This window comes from Hordeum vulgare, chromosome 2H, assembly GCF_904849725.1.
Source record: "Hordeum vulgare subsp. vulgare chromosome 2H, MorexV3_pseudomolecules_assembly, whole genome shotgun sequence".
Lineage (NCBI taxonomy): Eukaryota > Viridiplantae > Streptophyta > Magnoliopsida > Poales > Poaceae > Hordeum > Hordeum vulgare.
In genome coordinates, this window is record NC_058519.1 from 618,940,434 (window position 1) to 618,963,787 (window position 23,354).

General features: G+C 50.2%; 1 protein-coding gene across 1 annotated transcript; it reads right to left on the bottom strand.

Moving 5' to 3' along the window:
- Positions 1–20,757: 20,757 nt before the first annotated feature.
- Positions 20,758–22,898, bottom strand: LOC123430868 (myb-related protein Zm1-like). Its single transcript, XM_045114702.1, has 3 exons — positions 22,517–22,898; positions 22,263–22,392; positions 20,758–22,183 (listed from the first exon to the last, which is right to left on the bottom strand). The coding sequence occupies exons 1-3, from the start codon at positions 22,653–22,655 to the stop codon at positions 21,376–21,378; spliced, it is 1,077 nt and encodes a 358-aa protein (XP_044970637.1). The 5' UTR covers positions 22,656–22,898; the 3' UTR covers positions 20,758–21,375.
- Between the last annotated feature and the right edge of the window lie 456 nt (positions 22,899–23,354).

Genomic DNA, 23,354 nt, shown 5'->3' on the forward strand with positions numbered 1-23,354 from the left:
TCCATGGACCTCACGCCCAACCTCGCCCTCTGCAGTCTCATCTCCCATTGGTCTACATCCGCCGCATCATGCTTGCCCGTTGCCGAATCCGTCATGTTCTTCGTCGGCACTTCCCCCGCCGCGCTCGTCCGCCAGGTCGCCTCCTCCGGCTTCGACCCCTCCGTCGCACTCCACGAGCTGGCGGCCTATCTATCTCGGACGACCACATCATCGAGTTCGGGAAAAATGCACTCCTGGACGAGATTTGCCTCTTCTTGGGTGAGGGATGCGGTGGAAAAACTTTGCCCCCTCCCCTCCCATCCAGGCTAAAAATTACGTCGGCGCAACCCCAGCCGGCTGAAAAATGCCACGTGAGGGAGCAAACGGCTTGAGATGCTCTAAGAATCTCTCCGTTACATCGCTTGCACCAATGTTTGGAAGTTTGGTTCGTGAACTAACATTACTGCCCCGCTGGAAGCTTAGCCTATAACGGTGAATCAGCAAAAGACAAAAATGCATGATGATCTTCTCCTTTCCAATGCGTGAATACTCCAATGCCACCTGCAATGACCTGCCAAATGTTCTGGGAAGATTTTTCGGCCGCATCAGAGTAAAACGATTGGTCCCTTGTCAACTCTATTCCAGTCGAATACTGATTTTACTATTAGTACTTGTTTACAGTCAGTGTACTAATACTAATTGACTACTGAAAAACAAAATCCTAAGTACTCCGTAGGAGGAACGAAGGAAGAGGTTGGAGCGAGTACCATTGCTTGCCTCTCTTTCGTGGCAACAACGACGAAGTCTTCTTCACGTCCGCCTCTGTTGTGTTCTGGTCGATCACAGATAGCGCAGTGTAGGCATGCCCCGTCCCTGTGCGGTTGAGGTGGAACACCACCCGGTCGTCGATGCGAAAGAAGGCATGCTCGTCGACCTCCACGGCCAGCGCCTCCAAATAGCGGACATATTGGAGACGTCGCCATTGCCACCCATGGCGCTCGGTGAGGTGTTGTTGAAGTCGCTAGCAGTGGGCCAAGAATACGATGCAGGCATGCAGCAACAACAACGGACTGGGGTGCACGTACGTACCGGCAGGCGTGCACGTTGTCCTCCTTGCCGTGCCGCTGCAGGACAGCAGGAACGTCGTCAAAGCCATCGGCTCTGTGGCAGCGATGACAGGCCAGATCCGTAATACCTTATGTATCTCCAATACAATACAATTTGAATCACAATATGGTACCAAGAAAGTAACTAACTCCATCCAAATCAGCATAAACACCTTATGGATCAAAGTCCATAGGAATAATGAGAAATATCAATTAAACATGAGCAAAGCTTAAATTTATTGGTAGAAACTGTCTTGTCATCATATCATCTGGATTATCGTTAGTATTTATCTTGCATACCTTCAAACCATCATTAGCAATAACATCTCGAATATAGTGAAATCTGACATCAATGTGTTTCGTTCTCTCATGATACATTGGATTCTTATCATAGATTCTTTGTAAGATATATAGCACTTTGACTGCCACAAAATATGGTAGGGCAAGATGAGTCTTCACAAAGATCAGTGTATAAACCTCTCAACCAGCTAGCTTCTTTGCATGCCTCCGAAATAGTCATATATTCGGCATCGGTAGTGGAACACGACACAATAGACTGCAAAGTTGCTCTCCAACTCACAACACAACCACCAATGATGAAAACATAACTTATGAGTGATCTTCTCTTATCAAAATCATCAGAAAAATCAGAATCAACAAAACCAACAATTCCATCTCCAATTCTCCAAAACTATAAATAAGCTTAGAAGTACCTAGTAAGTATTTGAAAGTCCATTGAACTGTTTTTCAATGCTCTTTTCCAGGATTAGCGATGTATCTATTGACAACACTCAATGCATAAGATAAATCCGGACGAGAACAAACCATGGCATAAATAAGTGAACCAACTGCATTGTAATAGGAAACTCTAGACATGTACTCAATATCGACATATGACTTTGGACATAAGGCTGGTGATAATTTGAAGTGTGCAGCTAACGGAGTACTTACTGGCTTGGCATTATGCATATTAAAGCGATGAAGAAATTTATCAATATATCCCTTCTGACTTAGATATAATTTTTCAGACGGTCTATCTCTGGATATTTCCATGCCAAGTATTTTCTTTGCTGCAACCAAATCCATCATCTCAAATTCATTACTCAATTGTTTATTTAGTTCATTAATCTCTGACATGCTCTTTGCAGCAATTAACATATCATCAACATACAGGAGCAAATAAATAGTTGAACCATCGTCAGTTTTCAAATAAACGCAGCGGTCATAATTAGACCGTTTGAAACCTTGAGAGAGCATAAAGGTGTCAAATCTCTTATACCACTATCAAGGGGATTGCTTCAATCCATAAAGAGATTTCTTTAACTTACACACAAGCTTTTCTTTCCCAGGAATAACAAAACTTTCAGGTTGTTCCATATAAATATCCACTTCTAATTCTTCATGTAAGAATGTAGCTTTAACATCCAATTGTTCAAGCTCAAAATGATGCATGGCAACAATATTAAGTAAAGTGCGAATAGAGCTATGCTTCACAATAGGAGAAAATACTTCATTATAGTCAATACCTGGAATTTGGCTATAACCTATAGCAACTAACATTGCTTTATGTCTTGTCTCGTCATTAGGAGAAACACCTTCCTTTATTTCGAAAATGCACTTGCAACGAATATGTTTCTTCTCTCTTGGTACTTTTACTAAATCCCAAGTGCAATTATTTTCAAGTGATTCCATTAATCATACATTGCGGTCATCCACTTATTACTATCACCAGAAATAATACCCTCGGAACGGAACCTATGCCTTCAACCTTGCATGGTGAATTATCAAAATCCAAAATGGAACCAGCAGCAATAGTAGAATCAAAAGTAGTAAACCAATCCCTTTTGCCATGGTTTCCATTATGTGAGTTCTTCTCCTTTGTCCTGCCACAAATTGATAATCCCTCTGCTTGGGATGAACTTAAACCATCCCGAGTCACCATTAATTTCATCTTATCCTTAGGGTTCAAAGCTTCATAAACTTCATTAAGCATGAAAGTATCGCGACTGTATAATATGGTGCTTCCGAAATTGCATAGGAGCACTTGGCGACAACGCTCATTGAAATCATCCCCACCCAATTGCTTCGGGATCAGCAACCACTATATTAGCCTTTATGTATTGTCTTCATTTGTCGCCTCGTATTATGTCCTCACGTACGTAATTATGGCTGTATTTTTAGAGGGTTCTTGTCATGGGTATAAGCCTGACAGTAGATGTGTAGGGTACGAATGAGATGGGCAGAGTCCTAGCTACGGCGAGGTTGTATGAGTTCAGGCCCCTCAGCAGTGGAGGTAACATCCCTACGTCTCAGTGCTCTCGGAGCTTGTTGTCGAGTGGAATATGGAATACAATGATATGCCAACCCCTTTACTAGTAGGGGAGGGTGGCTTATATAGAGTGCGCTGCCCTCCACAACGGTTCCGGTACAGGGGTGGAGTAGTGGGGATTGAATGCGTACGTTACAGGTAACGTATGCTCTAAATGCTAATAAATGCACCCGGAAACGTATGGCAGTTTCCCTCCAGAGAGGTTACGATGTACCGAGTGTAGCCAGTCGGTTAGCTTGGTATCCTCCGAATGCTAGTCTCCGACTGGATGGTTGAGGACCTGTTACCGACTGGATGATGGGGACCCCTTAATTCAGTCGGGACTGACTAGGGCCTTGTCCTTTGTGAGGGGTAGTCCTTGGGTAGGACCTATATGACAGGCTTATGACCCTACCCTAGGACTATGACCCCATCATTAGTCCCCGAATGGATTGGGGTTGAAACGACGAAGCGGTGCTTGAAGTTTGGATCCGACTGGAACAGATTTGGCTTGGGCGTTGCTTGCCTCGATCCATTTTATATTTTCTGACCAACGATCCGAGTGGAAGTACTCGCGAAACAGACTGTCGGAAGCCGAGTGCTTCTGCGGCATCTTTTGACGCGACCGGTCAACTGATAGCGGCGGATTTTCCGGGATCTTCAAATTTCGGTTTCCGCGCGTCCAGCGGGGATGACGCCGGCGCGCTCGAGTAGCGCCTGACGCCTCGATTCTCGCGCCTTCAAGTCCTCCACTTATATCACCGCGGCCGGTCGGGCGGATAAGGTTTCGGGGCCACCCGCCACTGACCCAGTCGGAACCCTATTTAAATCTCGGCGGCGAGGCTTCTTCGTTACGCTCGCCGAATCTTCCGCTCTCGCCTGCTCCGTCTTCCTTGCCTCCTCCAGCGCTCCTACACTCCTTCCTTCTCCTTCCTCCCGAGGGTTCGCCGTCGCCTCCATGACCAAGGGTTAGACCAGCAAGATGGAGGCTAGGAAGAAGAAGGGCAAGGTGGCGGCGCCTGCTCAGCGGCGGCAGCGGCCGCTGTCGGCGGGGTGGATTCAGGGCGACTTCCTCCCCTCCATGGTGACGGAGGGGGATCTGCTGCAGCTGGTGGAGCACGGAATGATCGTGCATAAGTCCTGGAGGCTGCCGGCGGAGGACGAGGTCGAGCCAACGCCTCGGGAGGGGGAGCGCGTCTTGCTCCTCAACCACGTCCACCGAGGTTTTTCTTTGCCCCCGCATCCTTTCTTCAAGGGCATCATGAATCACTTCGGGGCCCAACTTCACCATTTTCCTCCGAACGCCATCGCCCATCTTTCTGCCTTTATAGTTTTGTGCGAGTGTTTCATCGGCTGCCCTCCCCATTGGGGTTTGTTCAAACACATCTTTTCCGCCAGATCCCAAACCATCAAACGACTTAGCCAGTCGGATGATAAGACGCATCTCCTCCAGCTCTGCGGGGGTTTAGGTTTTCAGAAGAAGAGTCAGAGTAGTTATCCTGCTCTTCAGTTAAGTGAGTCGGTTAGGAAATGGCAGTCGACGTGGTTCTACTGCCAGGATATCGCCTGTCTGAATGCGTCGACTGGGCTGCCTCCTTTTAGTTTAGATCGGCCCGCCCCGCCTAAACAGCTTGCGCTCTCAAAGGCGGAGAAGAACGACGTCCAGCCCTTGGTTGAGGCACTCGTGGACGTCGTCAGGAGGGGGGTCACCGGCATAGACTTGCTGGAGGTCTTCCTTGGTCGGCGGATCCAGCCTCTGCAGGCTCGCGACCATGCCATGTGGCATTATACGGGGCCCGAGGATTCCACTCGTACCAACGTTGTGGGCGTGGCCGAGGAGAGGGTGACCTCGTGGGTGCTCCAGATCACAGGCCCCTGCGAGAATCCCAAAGGATCTCGGCGAGTGAAGCCCTTCTGCACGGACCATCCTCCTCCGAATCAGGTGAGCAGAACATGTCGAGTGCACCCGACTGTCTTAATTCCTGTCGTTTGCTTGAATCTCTGCGTGATGTCTGATATCGCCGACTGAAATTTATGCAGGAGTGGACCAACTAGTTCTCCCCCGTCTCGAACGGGAATCCGGCGGAGGAAGAGGAGGAAGGCAGCCAGGAGGGCAGCGTGGAGAGTGCCGAGTACGTCTGCGACAGCGGGGAATCGGAGGAGGAGACCAGCGAGGAGGAGGAAGAAGACGAAGAGCAGGACTCGCCACCTCAGCAACTAGAGCACCGGACCAAGCGCCGACACGAGCCCGCCGTCCCCTCGGCTCCTCCCGCGTCTTCGAGTGCTCCGCCTACTGCTCCGGTGGTCCCGAGTGTTCGAAGCACTAAGAGGACCAGGGATGTCGTCGCCGAGCCTGCGGGTCAGTCTTCTAAGGCGGCCAAGCCGAGTGGGCCTAAGCCTCGGAAGGCTCTGCCGCGAATGAGGGTTGTTGTCCCTGTCACCTCCACGTAAGTGTATCGATCTTCTAATTCCTTCTGATATCCGAGTGAATTCTTGTTCATTGGTCGAATGGATTTCACTCGACAGAGTCGCCACTTCTGCCACCTCTCCGGCCCGCCAAGAAAATGACCACATGGACACGGACAACGTCGTCTCGTCCCAGTCAGGTGCGTTGTAGTGACTCCGAGTGTTTTATCCTATCATAGGTTCTGCCTCTTTCTTTTTTGAGACCTCGTGTCATTCGGTCTGTCAGGGGCGATTTGCCTGGACGAGGGCGACCAGGGGAGAGCCGACCCAGCTGTGGAGCCTGTTCTTGAGGCTGCTCCTCCTGCTGCCGCTCTCGCCACCGACGTGTTGCCGACTGAAGCGCTACCACAGACTGAACCAGTGTTGGTGGCTGAGGAGCCGACTGGGGCGGGCCTTGGGATGCCTCAGGGACCTCCGACGATTCCGGGATCGTCGAATGCTGAATTCAGCATTCAGCGTCTTCCGGAGGAGCAGGTGGGAGCGGCCAAGGGGGCTATGGTGCAGGCGGAGCTCATGGCTGGAGAAGCCAAGAGGGCCTACGACTCCGTTGCGGCCTTGTACCAGCGGAGCTTGGAGCTGCAGGATGATATCCGAGTAAGTGGTCTAGTAAGTATTTACTTTTCTCCTGTAACCCACTGGGTGTTCTTGAATAGCAGCTGTTGTTTTCAATGGGTTCACTCTGAGTGAACCCAGTGGGTGTAGTCCCCGAGACTTCTGTCGAGTGCTTGCACCGACAGTTGTCTTTATACATATTGTCTTTGCTTTGGTCGTGTCTGTAAATAATATGACCGACTGCTAGCAGTTGTGGCACTCGGAGCGCACTTACTGTAAGAGTCTCCGAGAGTAGGTTGTACTCAGGTCGGGTAGTATTTGCCTCGTAGGCGTAGGTGATAACATGCATCTCAATAGGGCAGGCCTGCTTGAGCTGCGTGCCAGTGGGGTCACTCTCAGTGAACCCACTGGGTGTAGTCCCCGAGACCGCTGTCGACTGCTTGCGTCGGCAGGGGTCTGAAGAACTTAGACTTTTAACTGTTGAACTTTCTGATTGTTCCTTGGTGCTTGGTGGCAGAAAACTTGTGAAATGGGGACGGCCTATGAGGCTCTCAGAGCGGAGAGGAACCAGTTTGCTGGGGAGCTTGATGCGGCTATGCTCGCAATGGCCGGCATGAAGAATGTTCTGGAGGGACGAGAGAAGTCCTTGGAGGAGGCGCGTGAAGCGAACAAGGTGTTGACTGAGGAAGTGGAAAAAATGAAGAAACACAGGACTGCTCTCACGAATCAGATGGTCGTCCTGAATAAGCGATGCACCGCTCAGGAGAAGTATGTCAGCGACTGGGCTGGGCAGATGATGACGCGTCTGGCTGGTAAGTCTTATATTTTGCCGAGTGCTTGTACTGTGTGCGTGACACTCGGCGTTTATTATATGCTTGCCCTTTTGTTGCAGACTTTTGCGTTGATGCTGAAGCTGAAGCGGCGGACGTGGAGCGGTCCATTCGCGACAACGTGCCACTCGGCGAGGATGCCAATCGGGATCTGCTCCGGGCGCATATCCGCGTAGGCAAAGTGGGTCCTTTCATCGGTCGACTGAGAGAGGTCGTCGGCCAAATTGAGAAGGAACTTTGGCCAGAGGATGAGTCGCGGCAGGAGGTGGAGAACCTGATGGCCCGACTGGAGGAGATTCCCAACCGAGTGCAGTCGTGGAAGAAATCTGCAGCTCGTTGCGGTGCAGATGTTGCTCTGTCCCTAGTCCGAGTCCATTGCAAGGAGGTGCGCGAGGAGAAGTTGAAGACACTGAAGGTCGCCAACACGAAGAAGCTTCGATTCGAAGAGTTCATGGAGACGTTCCTTGAGAGTGCTACCCGCATCGCCGACGGAATCGACCTGGACACCTTCGTGGAGCCCTCCAGTCCTGGCGCCGACCCAGCTGACTCGTGAAAAAACTTTATCCTCGGTATGCCGAGTGTTATCTGTAAGAAACTTTGGCCACTGCTGTTGGCCGTCACATTCTTAGATCGGTGCAGGTAAGCTTGATACGCACCGAGTAAACTATCTTTTCTAGAGCTTTGAATCGAATTTTTGCTCTTCTGTTGCAATTTTGATTCGGGTTTTTGTTTGGCGTTTCTTGGTGAAGCCAAAGGCAAACATTCGGAACATGTCAGTTGTTTTGACATCTGCGTGAGCCTCATTGAGGGTCCGTGGAATTCCTTAAGTCTCCGAGTGTGACGTTAAGAGTACACTTGGAGAAGGTTAATACTTAGGCGATTCTTGATCGCAGCTAAGCTCCCGAGTGTGACGTTTAAGGCACACTCGGAGAAGGTTAATACTTAGGCGATGCTGGACCGCAGCTAAGCCCCCGAGTGTGACGTGTAGCGCACACTCGGAGAAGGTTAATACTTAGGCGATGCTGGATCGCAGCTAAGCCCCCGAGTGTGATGTGTAAGGCACACTCGGAGAAGGTTAATACTTAGGCGATGCTGGATCGCAGCTAAGCCTCCGAGTGTGACGTGTAGCGCACACTCGGAGAAGGTTAATACTTAGGCGATGCTGGATCACAACTAAACCTCCGAGTGTGACGTGTAGCGCACACTCGGAGAAGGTTAATACTTAGGCGATGCTGGATCGCAGCTAAGCCCCCGAGTGTGACGTGTAGCGCACACTCGGAGAAGGTTACTACTTAGGCGATGCTGGATCGCAGCTAAGCCCCCGAGTGTGACATGTAGCGCACACTCGGAGAAGGTTAAAACTTAGGCGATGCTGGATCGCAGCTAAGCCCCCGAGTGTGACGTGTAAGGCACACTCGGAGAAGGTTAATACTTAGGCGATGCTGGATCGCAGCTAAGCCCCCGAGTGTGTCGTGTAGTGCACACTCGGAGAAGGTTAGTACTTAGGCGATGCTGGATCGCAGCTAAGCCTCCGAGTGTGACGTGTAGTGCACACTCGGAGAAGGTTAATACTTAGGCGATGCTGGATCGCAGCTAAGCCCCCGAGTGTGACGTGTAGTGCACACTCGGAGAAGGTTAGTACTTAGGCGATGCTGGATCGCAGCTAAGCCTCCGAGTGTGACGTGTAGTGCACTCTCGGAGAAGGTTAATACCTAGGCGATGCTGGATCACAGCTAAGCCCCCGAGTGTGACGTGTAGTGCACACTCGGAGAAGGTTAATACTTAGGCGATGCTGGATCGCAGCTAAGCCCCCGAGTGTGACGTGTAGTGCACACTCGGAGAAGGTTAATACTTAGGCGATGCTGGATCGCAGCTAAGCCCCCGAGTGTGACGTGTAGTGCACACTCGGAGATAGTTAATACTTAGGCGATTCTGGATCGCAGCTAAGCCCCCGAGTGTGACGTGTAGTGCACACTCGGAGATAGTTAGTACTTAGGCGATGCTGGATCGCAGCTAAGCCCCCGAGTGTGACGTGTAGTGCACACTCGGAGATAGTTAATACTTAGGCGATTCTGGATCGCAGCTAAGTTTTTTTTTTTGAGACTGAAGTCTGCGACCGAGGAAGAACTTTGAACCTGCAAAAAACTCAATCTTCTTTATATTATTTCGCCAATACTTGTTCTTTACATTGCTTCAGTCGACGGTCACGTGTAGAAGCGCTTCAGGAGATCTCCATTCCATGCACGCGGCTCGTCTGTCTCTCTTTCGATGTTGTAGAGTCTGTATGCTCCGTTGTTCAGCACCTTGGAAATGATGAAGGGTCCTTCCCAGGCTGGAACCAACTTGTGAGGTCTTTGCTGATCCACTCGGAGCACCAGATCGCCTGCTTGGAACGTGCGACTTCTGACGTGGCGTGCATGAAAACGTCGCAGATTTTGTTGATAAATGGTCGAGCGAGTTAATGCCATCTCGCGCTCCTCCTCCAGAAGATCCACTCTGTCTTGCCTTGCTTGTTCTGCTTCGGCTTCGGAGAAGAGTTCGACTCGTGGCGCATTGTGAAGCAAGTCACTCGGAAGGACCGCTTCTGCTCCATAAACGAGGAAGAACAGTGATCGCCATGTAGATCTGTTCGGGGTTGTACGAAGTCCCCAAAGCACTGAAGGTAGCTCGGTAACCCAAGCGCCAGCGGCATGTCCTATCTCTCGCAGGAGTCGGGGCTTCAAACCTTGCAAAATAAGTCTGTTTGCCCGCTCTGCTTGTCCATTGGACTGAGGATGTGCTACGGAAGCAAAATCCACTCGGATGCCTTGGCTTGTACAGAAACCTTTGAATCTGTCCGAGTCAAAGTTTGTCCCGTTGTCCATGATTATACTGTGAGGTACACCGAATTTGAAGATGATGTCCGTGACAAACTTGACGGCTGTTGAGGCGTCGAGCTTCTTGATGGGCTTCGCTTCGATCCATTTCGTGAACTTGTCGACTGCCACCAACACATGTGTGTATCCACCTTGGCCTGTCTTGAATGGGCCGACTATATCTAATCCCCACACTGCAAACGGCCACACCAGAGGGATCGTCTTCAACGCGGACATTGGCTTGTGGGACTTGTTCGAGTACAACTGGCAACCCTCACATCGATCAACCATATCCTTAGCCATCTCGTTAGCCTGCAGCCAAAAGAAGCCAGCCCTGAATGCCTTGGCGACGATTGCTCTCGAAGAAGCGTGATGACCGCAGGTCCCCGAGTGAATATCCTCCAGAATCAGCTGCCCCTCCTCTGGGGAGATGCATCGTTGAAGAACGCCTGAGATACTTTCCTTGTACAATTGGCCATCAATGACAGTGAATGACTTCGACCTACGGACTATCTGTCTGGCTTGGACTTCGTCTTCTGGAAGTTCTTGCCTCAAGATATATACCATGATCGGCACAGTCCAATCGGGAATGACAGCCAGAATCTCCATGACCAGATCAACCACAGCAGGTACATCGACTTCAGTCGGATCTGTTGTGCTCTTGGGTTGTACTGGTTCCTCTGTGAAAGGATCTTCTTTGACTGAGGGGAGGTGGAGGTGCTCGAGGCAGACGTCACTCGGGACTGGTCTCCGAGTGGATTCGAGTTTTGCTAACTCGTCAGCTGCTTGGTTCTTCAGTCTTGGAACATGGTGAAATTCTAGACCTTCAAACTTGTTCTCAAGCTTCCTCACTGCATTGCAGTATGTAGTCATGGTGGGGTTTCTGACGTCCCACTCTTTCATCACTTGATTGACCACCAGATCTGAATCACCGTAGACCATCAGGCGACGGACGCCGAGTGAGATGGCCATGCGCAACCCGTAGAGGAGAGCTTCATACTCCGCCTCGTTGTTGGAGGAATCGAAGTGTATCTGTAGCACGTACTTGAGCTTGTCGCCCTTTGGTGATATGATCACAACGCCAGCGCCGGAGCCATTCAACATCTTGGACCCATCGAAGAACATTGTCCAATGGGCCGAGAAGATGTGGGTCGGTTGCTGTTGTTCTACCCATTCTGCTATGAAGTCAGCCAGAGCTTGAGACTTAATAGCTTTCTTGGCCTCGAACTTGATGTCACAGTACAGCATCTCCATCGCCCACTTCGCCACTCGGCCTGACGCATCTCGATTGTGGAGAATTTCCGACAATGGAGCATCAGAAACGACAGACACCGAGTGGTCTTGGAAATAGTGGGCCACCTTCTTCGCAGTCATGTAAATCCCGTAGATAAGTTTTTGATAATGGGGATACCTCTGCTTGGAAGGGGTCAAGACTTCGGAGACGTAGTACATTGGCCGCTGAACTTTGTATGCTTTGCCTTCTTCTTCTCGTTCGACTGTAAGAACAGTACTGACGACTTGATTTGTAGTTGCGATATACAGAAGAAGGGGCTCTTTACTGAGCGGAGCAGTAAGAACCGGCTGGGTGGAAAGTAGGACTTTGAGGTCGTCGAATGCGACTTGGGCTTCATCTGTCCACTCGAAAGTATCTGATTTCTTCATGAGTCGGTACAGAGGGAGTGCTTTTTCGCCGAGTCGACTGATGAACCTGCTCAAAGCCGCTAGGCAACCTGTGAGCCGTTGAACATCGTGTATTCTGACCGGCCTCTCCATTCGGACGATGGTCCCGATCTTTTCGGGGTTGACATCGATCCCTCGTTCGGAAACGAAGAAACCGAGTAACTTTCCGCTGGGAACACCGAATGAACATTTGGCTGGGTTGAGCTTGATATCGTACCTACGAAGGTTGGCGAATGTTTCTGCCAAGTCAGTCGGCAGGTCGGAACCTTTGCGTGACTTGACTATGATATCATCCATATATGCCTCCACATTCCGACCGATCTGCTCGAGGAGACATTTTTGGATGATGCGCATAAAGGTAGCTCCCGCATTCTTCAGACCGAACGGCATAGTGATGTAGCAGAAGCACCCGAATGGGGTGATGAAGGTTGTCTTTAACTCATCGGGACCATACACACGGATCTGATGATAGCCCGAGTAGGCATCAAGAAATGACAGACGCTCGCAACCCGCAGTCGAATCGACAATTTGATCTATGCGGGGGAGCGGAAAATGGTCTTTCGGGCAGACCTTATTGAGATGCTTGAAGTCGATGCACATTCGGAGTGACTTGTCCTTCTTGGGCACCATGACAACATTGGCGAGCCACTCGGAGTGGTGAACCTCGCGTATGAAGTTGGCTGCCGGCAGCTTGGCCACCTCTTCCCCGATTGCCTTCCTCTTGTGCGCGGCGGACCGGCGCAGGCGCTCTCGGACAGGCCGAGCCGTGGAATCCACGTGCAGTCGGTGCTCAGCCAACTCCCTGGGTACACCTGGCATGTCAGAGGGTTTCCCTGCGAAGATGTCCCAGTTCTCACAGAGGAATTGGGTGAGCTCGGCTTCCTATTTAGGATCGAGGGTGATGGAGATGTTCGTCGGGGCAGCAGTGGCGTCCGTCGGGTGGATGCTGACCTTCTTCGTCTCTCCCGCCGACTGAAATGCAGACTCTGAAGCTGGCTTCTTTGAGCGCATCAGGTCGGCGGGGTCGACTGTTTTCTTGTACTCGTCCAGCTCGAGGACGGCCATCTGCTGGTCGGCGATTCTTGATCCCTGCTGCAGACACTCTTCAGCCCGCTGCCGATTGCCTGTGATGGTGATCACACCCTTCGGGCCTGGCATCTTCAGCTTCAGGTACACGTAACATGGACGGGCCATGAAGTGCGCATACGCTGGCGACCCAGAATTGCGTTATAAGCGCTCTGGAAGTCAACCACTTCGAACGTCAGCTTTTCCTTGCGGAAGTTCTTGTCAGAGCCGAAAACGACGTCCAACGCGATCTGGCCGAGTGACTTGGCCTTCCGTCCGGGGACGACTCCCTGGAACTGCATGCTGCTCTCGCTGAGTTTGGACATCGGGGTGCCCATCCCCTTGAGGGTGTCGGCGTACATGATGTTGAAGCCGTTGCCGCCATCCATGAGAACTTTGCGCAGTCGGACTCCTTCTACCACCGGGTCGACGACCAAGGCCTGTCTCCCCGGGGTGGGTACATGTGTTGGATGATCCGACTGGTCAAAGGTGATCGCAGTCTGAGACCATTTGAGGAACTTGGCGTTGGAAGGGGTGGCCATGTTCACCTCTCTGTTCACCAGCTTCAGTCGGCTCTTGCTCTCGATGTCAGCAAAGATCATCAGGGTTGCATGGACTTGGGGGAACAGATCCTCCTTATCCTCCTCATCCTGTTCATGGTCCTTCTCACTCGGTTGCCCTTCGCTGAACCCCTGGATCAGGAGGCGACACTGTCGAGTGGTATGCTTCGCATATATGGGGTTGCCTTCTTCGTCCATCTTCGTATGAACCGGACATGGCTGGTCCAGGATGGGGTTATTGAACTGCTTCTTCTTGGGGGTGAACTGAGCCTTCCCTTTACCCTTGAACTTGGCATTGGTTACGGCTGCAGCCTCCGCTTGCGGAGCGGTCGGAGCTTTCTGCTTCTGCTTCCGGGTGTTGCCGCCATCGCCATCAGCGACTGTTTTGTGCTTGCCGCTCCGGATGCGGTCCTCTTCTTCGCCATTTGCGTAGCGTGTTGCTATCTCCATCATCTTGCTCATGGAGATGTCGCCTGTTCGGCCGAACTTCAGGTACAGATCCCTGTACCGCACGCCTGCCTTGAAAGCGCAGACTGCTTGATGCTCGGTGACGTTCTCCACCGTGTGATAGAGAGTTGTCCAGCGCTGGATGAAGTCACGCAGGGGCTCATTCTGCTTCTGGACGCAGTGCTGGAGCTCCACAAGGTCAGCAGGGCGCTTGCATGTCCCTTCGAAGGTCCTGATGAACACTCGGGCCAGATCTTCCCAACTGTAGATGCTTGAGGGGGGCAACTGGTTTAGCCACGCTCGCGCCGAGTCGTCGAGCATCAGAGGGAGGTGCTTCATGGCGACATGGTCGTCCCCTCCTCCGATCTGGTCCGCCACTCGGTAGTCATCCAGCCACGTTTCTGGCTTGGACTCTCCTGTGAACTTGCTGATTCCCGTCGCCAATCGGAAGTTGGGAGGGATGTCAGCCGAACGGATGGCTCGACTGAAACACTCGGGACCAGACACGGTGGCCCTGCTTCCACTCGGACGGTCGGTATCGCGACCATCGCGGTGGGCTCGACCTCTGTCGACTCTTCGCTGGGCGATATGTCCTCTTGCGTCGGGTCTTGGGTCGTAAGTGTCGTCGACTGAACGCCGATCATCATGATGTCGGGATCCATATGGCCCACCCCGCGGAGGGGTGCGTGAGCGGCGGCGATCTTCATGAATCATGGAACGGCTGCCTCCCCTGTGGCGCTGATGGGAACCGGGGCTGTGAACCGACCGATGTGTATTCGCGTGGAGGGAACTATTATAGATCCGGTTGTGTGACTGGGAGACCGCCGAATTCTGCCGCTCCGCCGTGTGCAACAGGGCTCGGATCTGCTCGATCCCTCTACCAGCCTCTGAATCAGTCGGCTGGAGGGAATCGGCTATATTGGCAGCTGCAGCCAAGTTGAGGAGTGGTGTGCGGAACAGTTCCACGTTGCCCCGCCGAGTGTGCCGACTAGCAGAACGGCGAGGTGGACGACGTGCGTCGGACGCTTCGCCGATCTCGTGCTCGTTCCGGCCAGCCTGACGGGGATCTTCATGGGAGTTGGCAATGTGTATTTCTGCTGCGGGCCCGTGACCCGCATACTCGGAAGGAAACTCAGTCGGAACCGAGTCCGAGTGCTGGGACGACGAGGCAACCACAATGGACTCAAGAACCGCCACTTGCGAAGATGCGTTCTGGCGCGCCTGGGCGTGTTGCACCCAATGCTGGAGCCGCGGACGGCGGGACCGCTTGACGCGGCGCGTGACGGCGGTGTAGGTCGACACCGGAGCCGACCGCTGGAGAAGAAGAATGTCGCGGGCGCCGGCAGGGAAGTGCGTAGCTCCGCGACGGGGAAGCGCCTCGATGTCGAGGGGCGCATCCCGAAGCCACGCCGAATCGTCGATGATGAAGGAGAGAGCGCCGAAGAAGATCTGGTGACCCATGCTCGAATCTCCACCGGACGACATGACGAAAGGAAGTAGTCGCAAACTCGCCGGAAGTCGCTTAGACGCCTGCCCCACGGTGGGCGCCAACTGTCGTGGGTATAAGCCTGATAGTAGATGTGTAGGGTACGAATGAGATGGGCAGAGTCCTAGCTACGGCGAGGTTGTATGAGTTCAGGCCCCTCAGCGGTGGAGGTAACAGCCCTACGTCTCAGTGCTCTCGGAGCTTGTTGTCGAGTGGAATATGGAATACAATGATATGCCAACCCCTTTACCAGTAGGGGAGGGTGGCTTATATAGAGTGCGCTGCCCTCCACAACGGTTCCGGTACAGGGGTGGAGTAGTGGGGATTGAATGCGTACGTTACAGGTAACATATGCTCTAAATGCTAATAAATGCACCTGGAAACGTACGGCAGTTTCCCTCCAGAGAGGTTACGATGTACCGAGTGTAGCCAGTCGGTTAGCTTGGTATCCTCCGAATGCTAGTCTCCGACTGGATGGTTGAGGACCTGTTACCGACTGGACGATGGGGACCCCTTAATTCAGTCGGGACTGACTAGGGCCTTGTCCTTTGTGAGGGGTAGTCCTTGGGTAGGACCTATATGACAGGCCTATGACCCTACCCTAGGACTATGACCCTACCTTAGGACTATGACCCCATCAGTTCTGTTCCGACATGCTGCCGAGCTGTTCTAGATGCTTTTATATTCTTAATGATCTCCGACTTAGAATAAATGCATCTAGATATGGGTAGCTCGACTCACAACTCATATCGGCTCTACATGCACATAGATTTTAGATAACCTTGCTTTTTGAATTAGATAACTCGTCTAATATTCAGTTTTTACCAATGTTTGAAACTGCAATATTATCTTAACTTTGAAAATATCTTTCACCCATTTATGTTTTTATTAATTTTGTGTCAAGACTATAATACCATTTTCCTTTAAGTTGTGTGTCTTCTATAAAAATTGGGAATCTTATCCTGGGCTAATTAAAACAATGGATTTCATAATTAAGAAAAAATTAAAATAGAAATAGAAAATTCCAAGTCCTGAAAAATTCAAGGTACAAATTCAATGAAATTGCGTCTTTCTATTTTTAGTGAAAACCGAAGAACTTCATGATAGTAATTCTAGACAATTTAATTATACTGATCTCAAAACTTTTGCTCTCCTAAAAATCTATAATAATCGCATTGCATGGTATATCAATGGAGTGTAGCCGCATTTAATTGTTAATCTTCATGCTCCAGCAAAGATGAATTGACATAGTAATTACATAACGAGCAGCTGTTTTCCTTCCATTTATTGAGTCACGTTTTACTCTGACATGGCAGAAGAAAGACAACACGTTAACTTTTCTTGCATAAAAACACTGATCCCATTAATTAGGACTATTGAGTTCATGCACAAACCACATGAGAGCACTGCGTATCACTGCAGTATCAGAGATATTATTCCTCACTAAAAAATTGTTAAGATATCAATGCAATCACCCCAATGCAGCAACTCACATGTGCTTATTGCTGAAATATGGTACTCCCTCTGTTTCAGTTTATAAGTCCGGCACGTGTATCTAGGTCGTTAATTGGACCAACTTAATGAGAGGCATATATTACAAAAAATATATCATTAAAAACTTTAGATGTTCTATTTTCTAATGATATAATTTTTATGTTAAATAATATATTTTATATAAGTCGAATTGATGACATAGATACACGTGCATGCCTTATAAACTGTGACGGAGGAAGTATTCTGAACATTTTTTTAATGGTTTGTACTACCAGTTAATTTTTACTATAAACCATTCAATCTTGATCATGTAATAGAATTATTATATGTACAGTTAATTAGACATTATTTGCACTAAGCCTTTGTAGCTGCATCTTTTATTTTACCTTTTACCATTATACCTTTGGAGTATAAGTTGGCTGGCAAGTTTACATTCCTTTATTCTGAACCAACACTTCGTTGAATACTTTGCCACTCACCGCACCAATTAAATGCACTATCCAGTACATTAAATGAGTATGGACAGCTCTTTATTACTCCCTCCGTTTCTTTTTAATCTGCATATAAGGTTTGATCAAAGTTAAGCTTTGTAAAGTTGGACTAACTTTATATTAAAAAATATCAACATACACAACATGAAATCAATATTATCAGATGCATCACGAGATGTATTTTCATAATATATAATTTTAATATAATAGATATTTATATTTTTTCATATAAATTTGGTCAAACTTTATGTTGTTTGACTTTGACCAAATCTTATACGCGAAGTAAAAAGAAACGAAGGGAGTACTACCTTCTTTTCAGATTATAAGGCTTGCACGTATCTCTAGATTTATAATTTGATCAAGTTAAAATGAGTTGTATAGTCTAAAAATTATACCATTAGAAAGTAGACGGTTTGAAGTTTCTAATGACATATTTTTTGTGATATATAACTTGTATTACGATGACCTATTTATCAATTTAAGGATACACGCAAGCCTTATAAACCGGAAAGTAGGTAGTATTGGCACATACGCAAACGTTGTATTGTAAAATTGTTGTCAATTTAATGAAAAGTTGCACTAATCCCCAAACAAATGACGAGTGGCTTAGAGGATGCTTGGATTCAAAGGACTTATTTTAGTCTGGCTAAAAATAGACTCTTTAAGAGGCTAAAGTTCCAAGCACCCCTGACTAAAGCACCCCTGACTAAAGAGAGGCTAAAAACTTTTTAGTCAGGGGTACCCCTACTAAAATGTGAATTAGTTCTCTCTCTCCTCATTTAACTCCTCTCCTTTAACACAGACGAGTTCTGGATTGGAGGGTTTGGAGGATAATAAATGTTCATTAACTTGATTTTAGTATCTTTAGTATTTGGATCCAAGCATGGATGAGGCTAGCAAGTTTTAGACCCACTACTTTTAGTCATGGGACTAAAACGTATTCAAGCACCCTCTTAGATTCTTGTGGGTGTCGTCGCCGTGTGCTCTTCGTTCATGTCTTATCTTCTTCATTATACTTAACCTTCATTGCAGCTAAATCGGATATGATATCTTTAAATTATCAAACATGATTCAAAACATTACCTTCCTCAGGTAATCTGTGCCTAGATAAATTTTGTTTCAGATACATCTTGCTGGTGAAATCTTTTATCATGCAAAACTCTTCCAGCTTTAATCATAGAGGGACGGCAGTTTTTTTGCTCAAAATTTTCTGCAAAATATTATTATGCAAATGGAGTTGAATTTTGACAATGACTTACGATCTCTTTTTTTCTCCTTATTAGTCTCATCCTTAATTTTATTTTATTTTAAACTATCCAGTGCATTATCATAGTCGGTTTGCACCAATAACGTCCGCATTTTGACTTTTTATCAAGTAAACCTTGTGTCACGGTCCAGCAACGAAAGATCGTACTTTATGTATGCCACAATACGATAAATCTGTAAGACACAAAATAGTATAAGCTGGTAGAATTATTTTCTTGACAGAATTTATATATGAATCAAACGGAATACTACGTAGTAGGATAAATAGCACGTGGTAATATGTGTTGGCCTGTAGCAATTGGGGAAGAAAAAAACCAACCAGATCTACTAGTGGAAGTAGCGGGCAGCTACGGTATATTCGCCCGGAGCAGCACACGCCACACGGGACGCTCCGTACTGGACCAGCAGCGGCAGCAGATCGCGTCGGGACTTGGAGCCTCAAGCAGCCGCAGACCACGCACACGTGACACGAGCGTCCTGTACGCGAGCAGATAACAAATCGCGGACGATTTCACTGTTTTGATTTTTTAACATAGTTTAGTCCGATCTGATTCGTTTGCTAAAAAGTTTTGAATGTGATCATTTTTTTTATTGTCGGCGGTAGACATACATATCCACCGTCAGACACAATAACGATAAGATTGTTTGACTCTACTGATCGAAAAAACCATTCGCTTTGACACGATGCCTACCGTCACAGCCGACGACGATAGAAAAAAGGATCAGATTCAAAAGAAAATCACAAACGAAAACAGGTCAGACTAAAATTAACAAAAAGGATAAAACCATGAATTTGTCCTAAAATCGCCTCCTCGAAACATCTGAGGTCTCGGTGTAGAAACGTCAAAATAAATCGCTGGTGCAGCAGACGTCATTTCGGACTCGACGGATCGCACGACCGGCTGGTCGCCCCCGTAGCGACGCACAGGATGTCGAACCCTAGCTTCTCTTGTTTTCGGATAAATTTTGTATCTGCAACTTGATTCTAGATACTACTTGTTAAATAAAATGAGATAAACTAGACATAAAAACATAGATTTTTACTTGAAAATCCTTGTGGAAAAAAAACTACGGATGCACGAAGACGTAATCATTATGATGAAGAGTATTATAAGCACAAGATGACCGGCTGTTTTTAGACGCCACAACATGAAATATATATAAGGAGCAATACACAGAGACTCTTCGAAGGACAATTTCTTGAAAGACAAATAAACGAGTTGCATCCGTATGCGTCGGTATCAGTGCACAGACTCACATCTTTTGTACTACGTCTAATCTAATACGATAGAAATTTGAATCACAATTTAAACGGCAAGGGCAGACGCAGACGCATGTGGCGTGCTGGTGCATGGGGCAGGGGTGCTCCTTGTCGTGGTCACGTGTGCCGGACGGGCTAGATGGACCAGCGAGCTGGCCATGCGGGCCGCGTGCGTGCATGAGCTGGCCGGCGTGCCCACGCTATCCAAGGCCGTCATCGCCGGACCACCACCGCTGTTGTCGCTGCTCGCGCCGAAGCTCGCCGCATCACCATCATAGCTAATGCCGTGCTCTGGCGAGGTCGCACGTAAGATGTTTGCTGAAACGGTCCAAAAACGGAAAGAAATTTCGAGGTATGCGGTTGTTTTGAAGAAAACATGGAGGATTAAAACGGACGCGCGAATTGCCCCTCCGTCGTCTGCTCGCTCTGCCACAGCACATGGGATGGGGTGCCTCCTGCTGCTGCACTCCGTGAACCAGCCAAGGGCTAATCGTGGTCCAACCCAAAGCAGCCTCGTTGTGATTTCGGAATCCATTCCAGCCCCAAAAACTATACGCACTAGAGTAGAATATGGAATGGAGGGAGGGAGTACGTTTTATCAAAGACAAATTAGTGGCAGCGGTACGCTCTGGTTTCTTCCCCGGGCACCCGATCCCAAGTCCAAGAGTCGGCTTTTTTTCCAATCCTGCATAACCGTGCTCACCAAATGCAGTAGTACGACCCAGCCGTAACTCGTCAGGACCCCGTGTTAGGTAACCTACCCCCGTGTCATGATCGGCCATATGACGCCCGGCCCCGGGTGAATCAATCATGCAGCCTGCTCACTCAAGGACACGACAACAAATCTAAGCTAAACAAGAGCCAAAGTGGTTCGACCAAGTAGAAAACACGAGCAGGCGAATGAGAAAGCAGGATGTGACGGGGCAGACACAGAATCAATATTCGTCAAGAAAGCACAAAAGGCGTTGCTGCAGTGCATGCCATAGTCCAAAAGTCAGGGCCAGCCGATTGGCCGGGCCGAAACCGTAGTAGGAATTCCGATGATAAAGCGCCCGCGTCACGCTGACGGCATATATGCCGTCGATGCAAACACGCACGCACGCACGCATCTGCACTGTGCTGAGCCGTACTTGGTCGCTGGTGTGTAGCGTTTGGCAGCTGAAGTTTAGGCTACACCCCGGAGGCCTTTTTGTGTGGCTAATTTGCATTGCATTTGCATTTGCATTTGCATTGCACCACTTACACTTTGCTGCTGCTGTCCAAAGTACGTGGTGTGGTGTGTACACATCTTCACCAAAGGTTATTGTAGGCATCTCCTCCTGTGTGTGCGTCCTAGCCTAACTACTATCTCCTTTTTTGTATAGTCTTCGTGCTGGGCCTGTACGCACGCACGTACGTACGTACACCTCTTGCAGGCGTACAGTTGTACAGTTTATACACGTGTATTGTGTACTAGCATCAGTCGTGGCCGTCCGATCGCGTTGCTTGTTTTCTATACTAAGAGATCGGACGGGTGATACTTAGTGATATCATAGGTCCATCGGGATGTCTGTGAGAACCGCAGAGGCCTCGGGTGCCTGGACGTGGACGGCCGACGTGGCGGGGCCAGCTTGGAAGTAGCACGACACGGGGTCGTCCACGCTGGCGGAGAGCGGGCCCACGCGACCTAGTGGGTCCGGTTGTTGTTGGTGCTGGTAGTCCTCGATGGGCCCCCAGAGGCCCAGCTCCTTTTCCAAATCTTCCAACCACCACTCCTTTCCGTCGTCCTCGTCGGCCGTCGCCTCTGCTCCGTTGCCCTGGCACGGCGCCGCATTTCCCCACGGTGCCTGGGCCGTTTCCACGCACGCGCCGTCCATGATGCTCCACAGCTCCGGGACGATGTCGATCTCCGGCAGGTCGAGCAGCGCGTCGTCGTCGTCCGCCACGCACGGCGGGGACGCGGACGTGCAGGACGAGGTCGCCGCCGAGGAGACGGCCGGGCAGTGCGTCTCTGGGACGGCGTCAAGGAGCATGTCGATGTCGATGTCGAAGCCGAGGTCCAGCATGGGGATCTCGATCTTGTCCAGCTCCGGTTCCGGCTCCTTGCTGCTGGTGTTGCTCTGCTCGCCGGACTCGCCGCTGGAGCAGTTGGTGGTGGTGGTTGTGGCGGTTGTGGTGGAAGAGGACGGCGACGGGGACGGCGACGGCGCCGCGCAGGTGGTTTTCTTCTTGGTCTTGGGCCCGGGCTTCTTGTGCTCCCCGGCGCTGGCCGCCACCCGCTTCTTGAGGTGGGTGTTCCAGACGTTCTTGATCTCGTTGTCCGTCCTCCCCGGCAGGCACGCCGCGATCTTGGACCACCTGCACGCCACAATCTCTAATGAGTCCGCTGCTACACAATCTCTAATGAGTGCTAGTAGTAACCAATCCATGGACGTACTTGTTGCCGAGCATGTTGTGCAGCTTGATGAGGGTGTCCTCCTCCTCGACGGTGAAGTTGCCGCGCTTGAGGTCCGGGCGGAGGTAGTTGATCCACCGGAGCCGGCAGCTCTTGCCGCAACGGAGCAAGCCTGTGTATCAAACCAAACCAAACCAAACCAAAACACATGACATCAGTCGAGTTCTCTACTCTCTCAAACGGAAAAATTGAGATGTGATCACTGTTCCATCCATGGATGGGCGGGAGGGCATTACCTGCTTGCTTGGGGAGGGCGCGCCAGTTGGCGTGGCCGTACTTGTGAATGTAGGCGATGAGGCGCATGTCCTCCTCCGGCGTCCAGGAGCCCCTGTTGAGCCCCACCTTGGCGCAGCACGGTGCCCGGCCTTTCCCCATCGACCCCCGGAACCTCCCAGCTACGAGCTACCAATCCGGCAGCTTCAAACAGCTAGCTCGCCGCCGATGGCTAGGTCTCTGCTGCTGCTGTTTCGCTCTCTTGTGCCGGACGTGTGCAAGCTGCAACCGGGACACTGCCAGGACGGCCGGTATATATACACGCGCACGCGCGCGGGCGAGGTGAAACTTTTGCTGCTGGTGCGCAGCCCCTCACCCTGCGACAGGTGACACCCAGCCAGCCAAGCAAAGCCTACGCCTTGGTCCGTGTGTTTATGTGTCCCCCCGTCCGTCCGTCCCCACCGCTCACCAAACCCGACCCCACTTGTCACCACTACCCTTGGCCACACTGCACACCTGAGCCGATCCATTCACCTGATTTCCTCGGCCGCGACGTTGCGCCGGCGTTGCCCCCTTTCGTGCCCAGCTGGGCGTCCGAGTACGATGCCCGCCACGACTGGACGTGTGTCGCCGCCCGGCCCCGGCGACACGGCGGCACACGGACAGACGGTGGATCATGATCCGGCCATGGCGAAGAACTCACACACACGCAAAAAAAAAAAGTAGGTTAACGGGGACAGGGACGGGGCCGTGGAACGGATCTCATCTTTCCCACGATTCGTCCAAATCAGTTTTAAATGGCGGGCAACAGTTTAGCAAAATAAAGCACCTTTGCTTCGAACCAAATTTATTGGTGAGATC

Excerpts from the sequence above, each read along its gene's own strand:
- LOC123430868 (XM_045114702.1), bottom strand. The coding sequence starts at position 22,655 with ATGGGGAAAGGCCGGGCACCGTGCTGCGCCAAGGTGGGGCTCAACAGG. Across the intron at positions 22,393-22,516 it reads CGCCCTCCCCAAGCAAGCAG|GCTTGCTCCGTTGCGGCAAG; the intron begins GTAATGCCCTCC and ends TTTGATACACAG. Across the intron at positions 22,184-22,262 it reads CACAACATGCTCGGCAACAA|GTGGTCCAAGATCGCGGCGT; the intron begins GTACGTCCATGG and ends TGTGGCGTGCAG.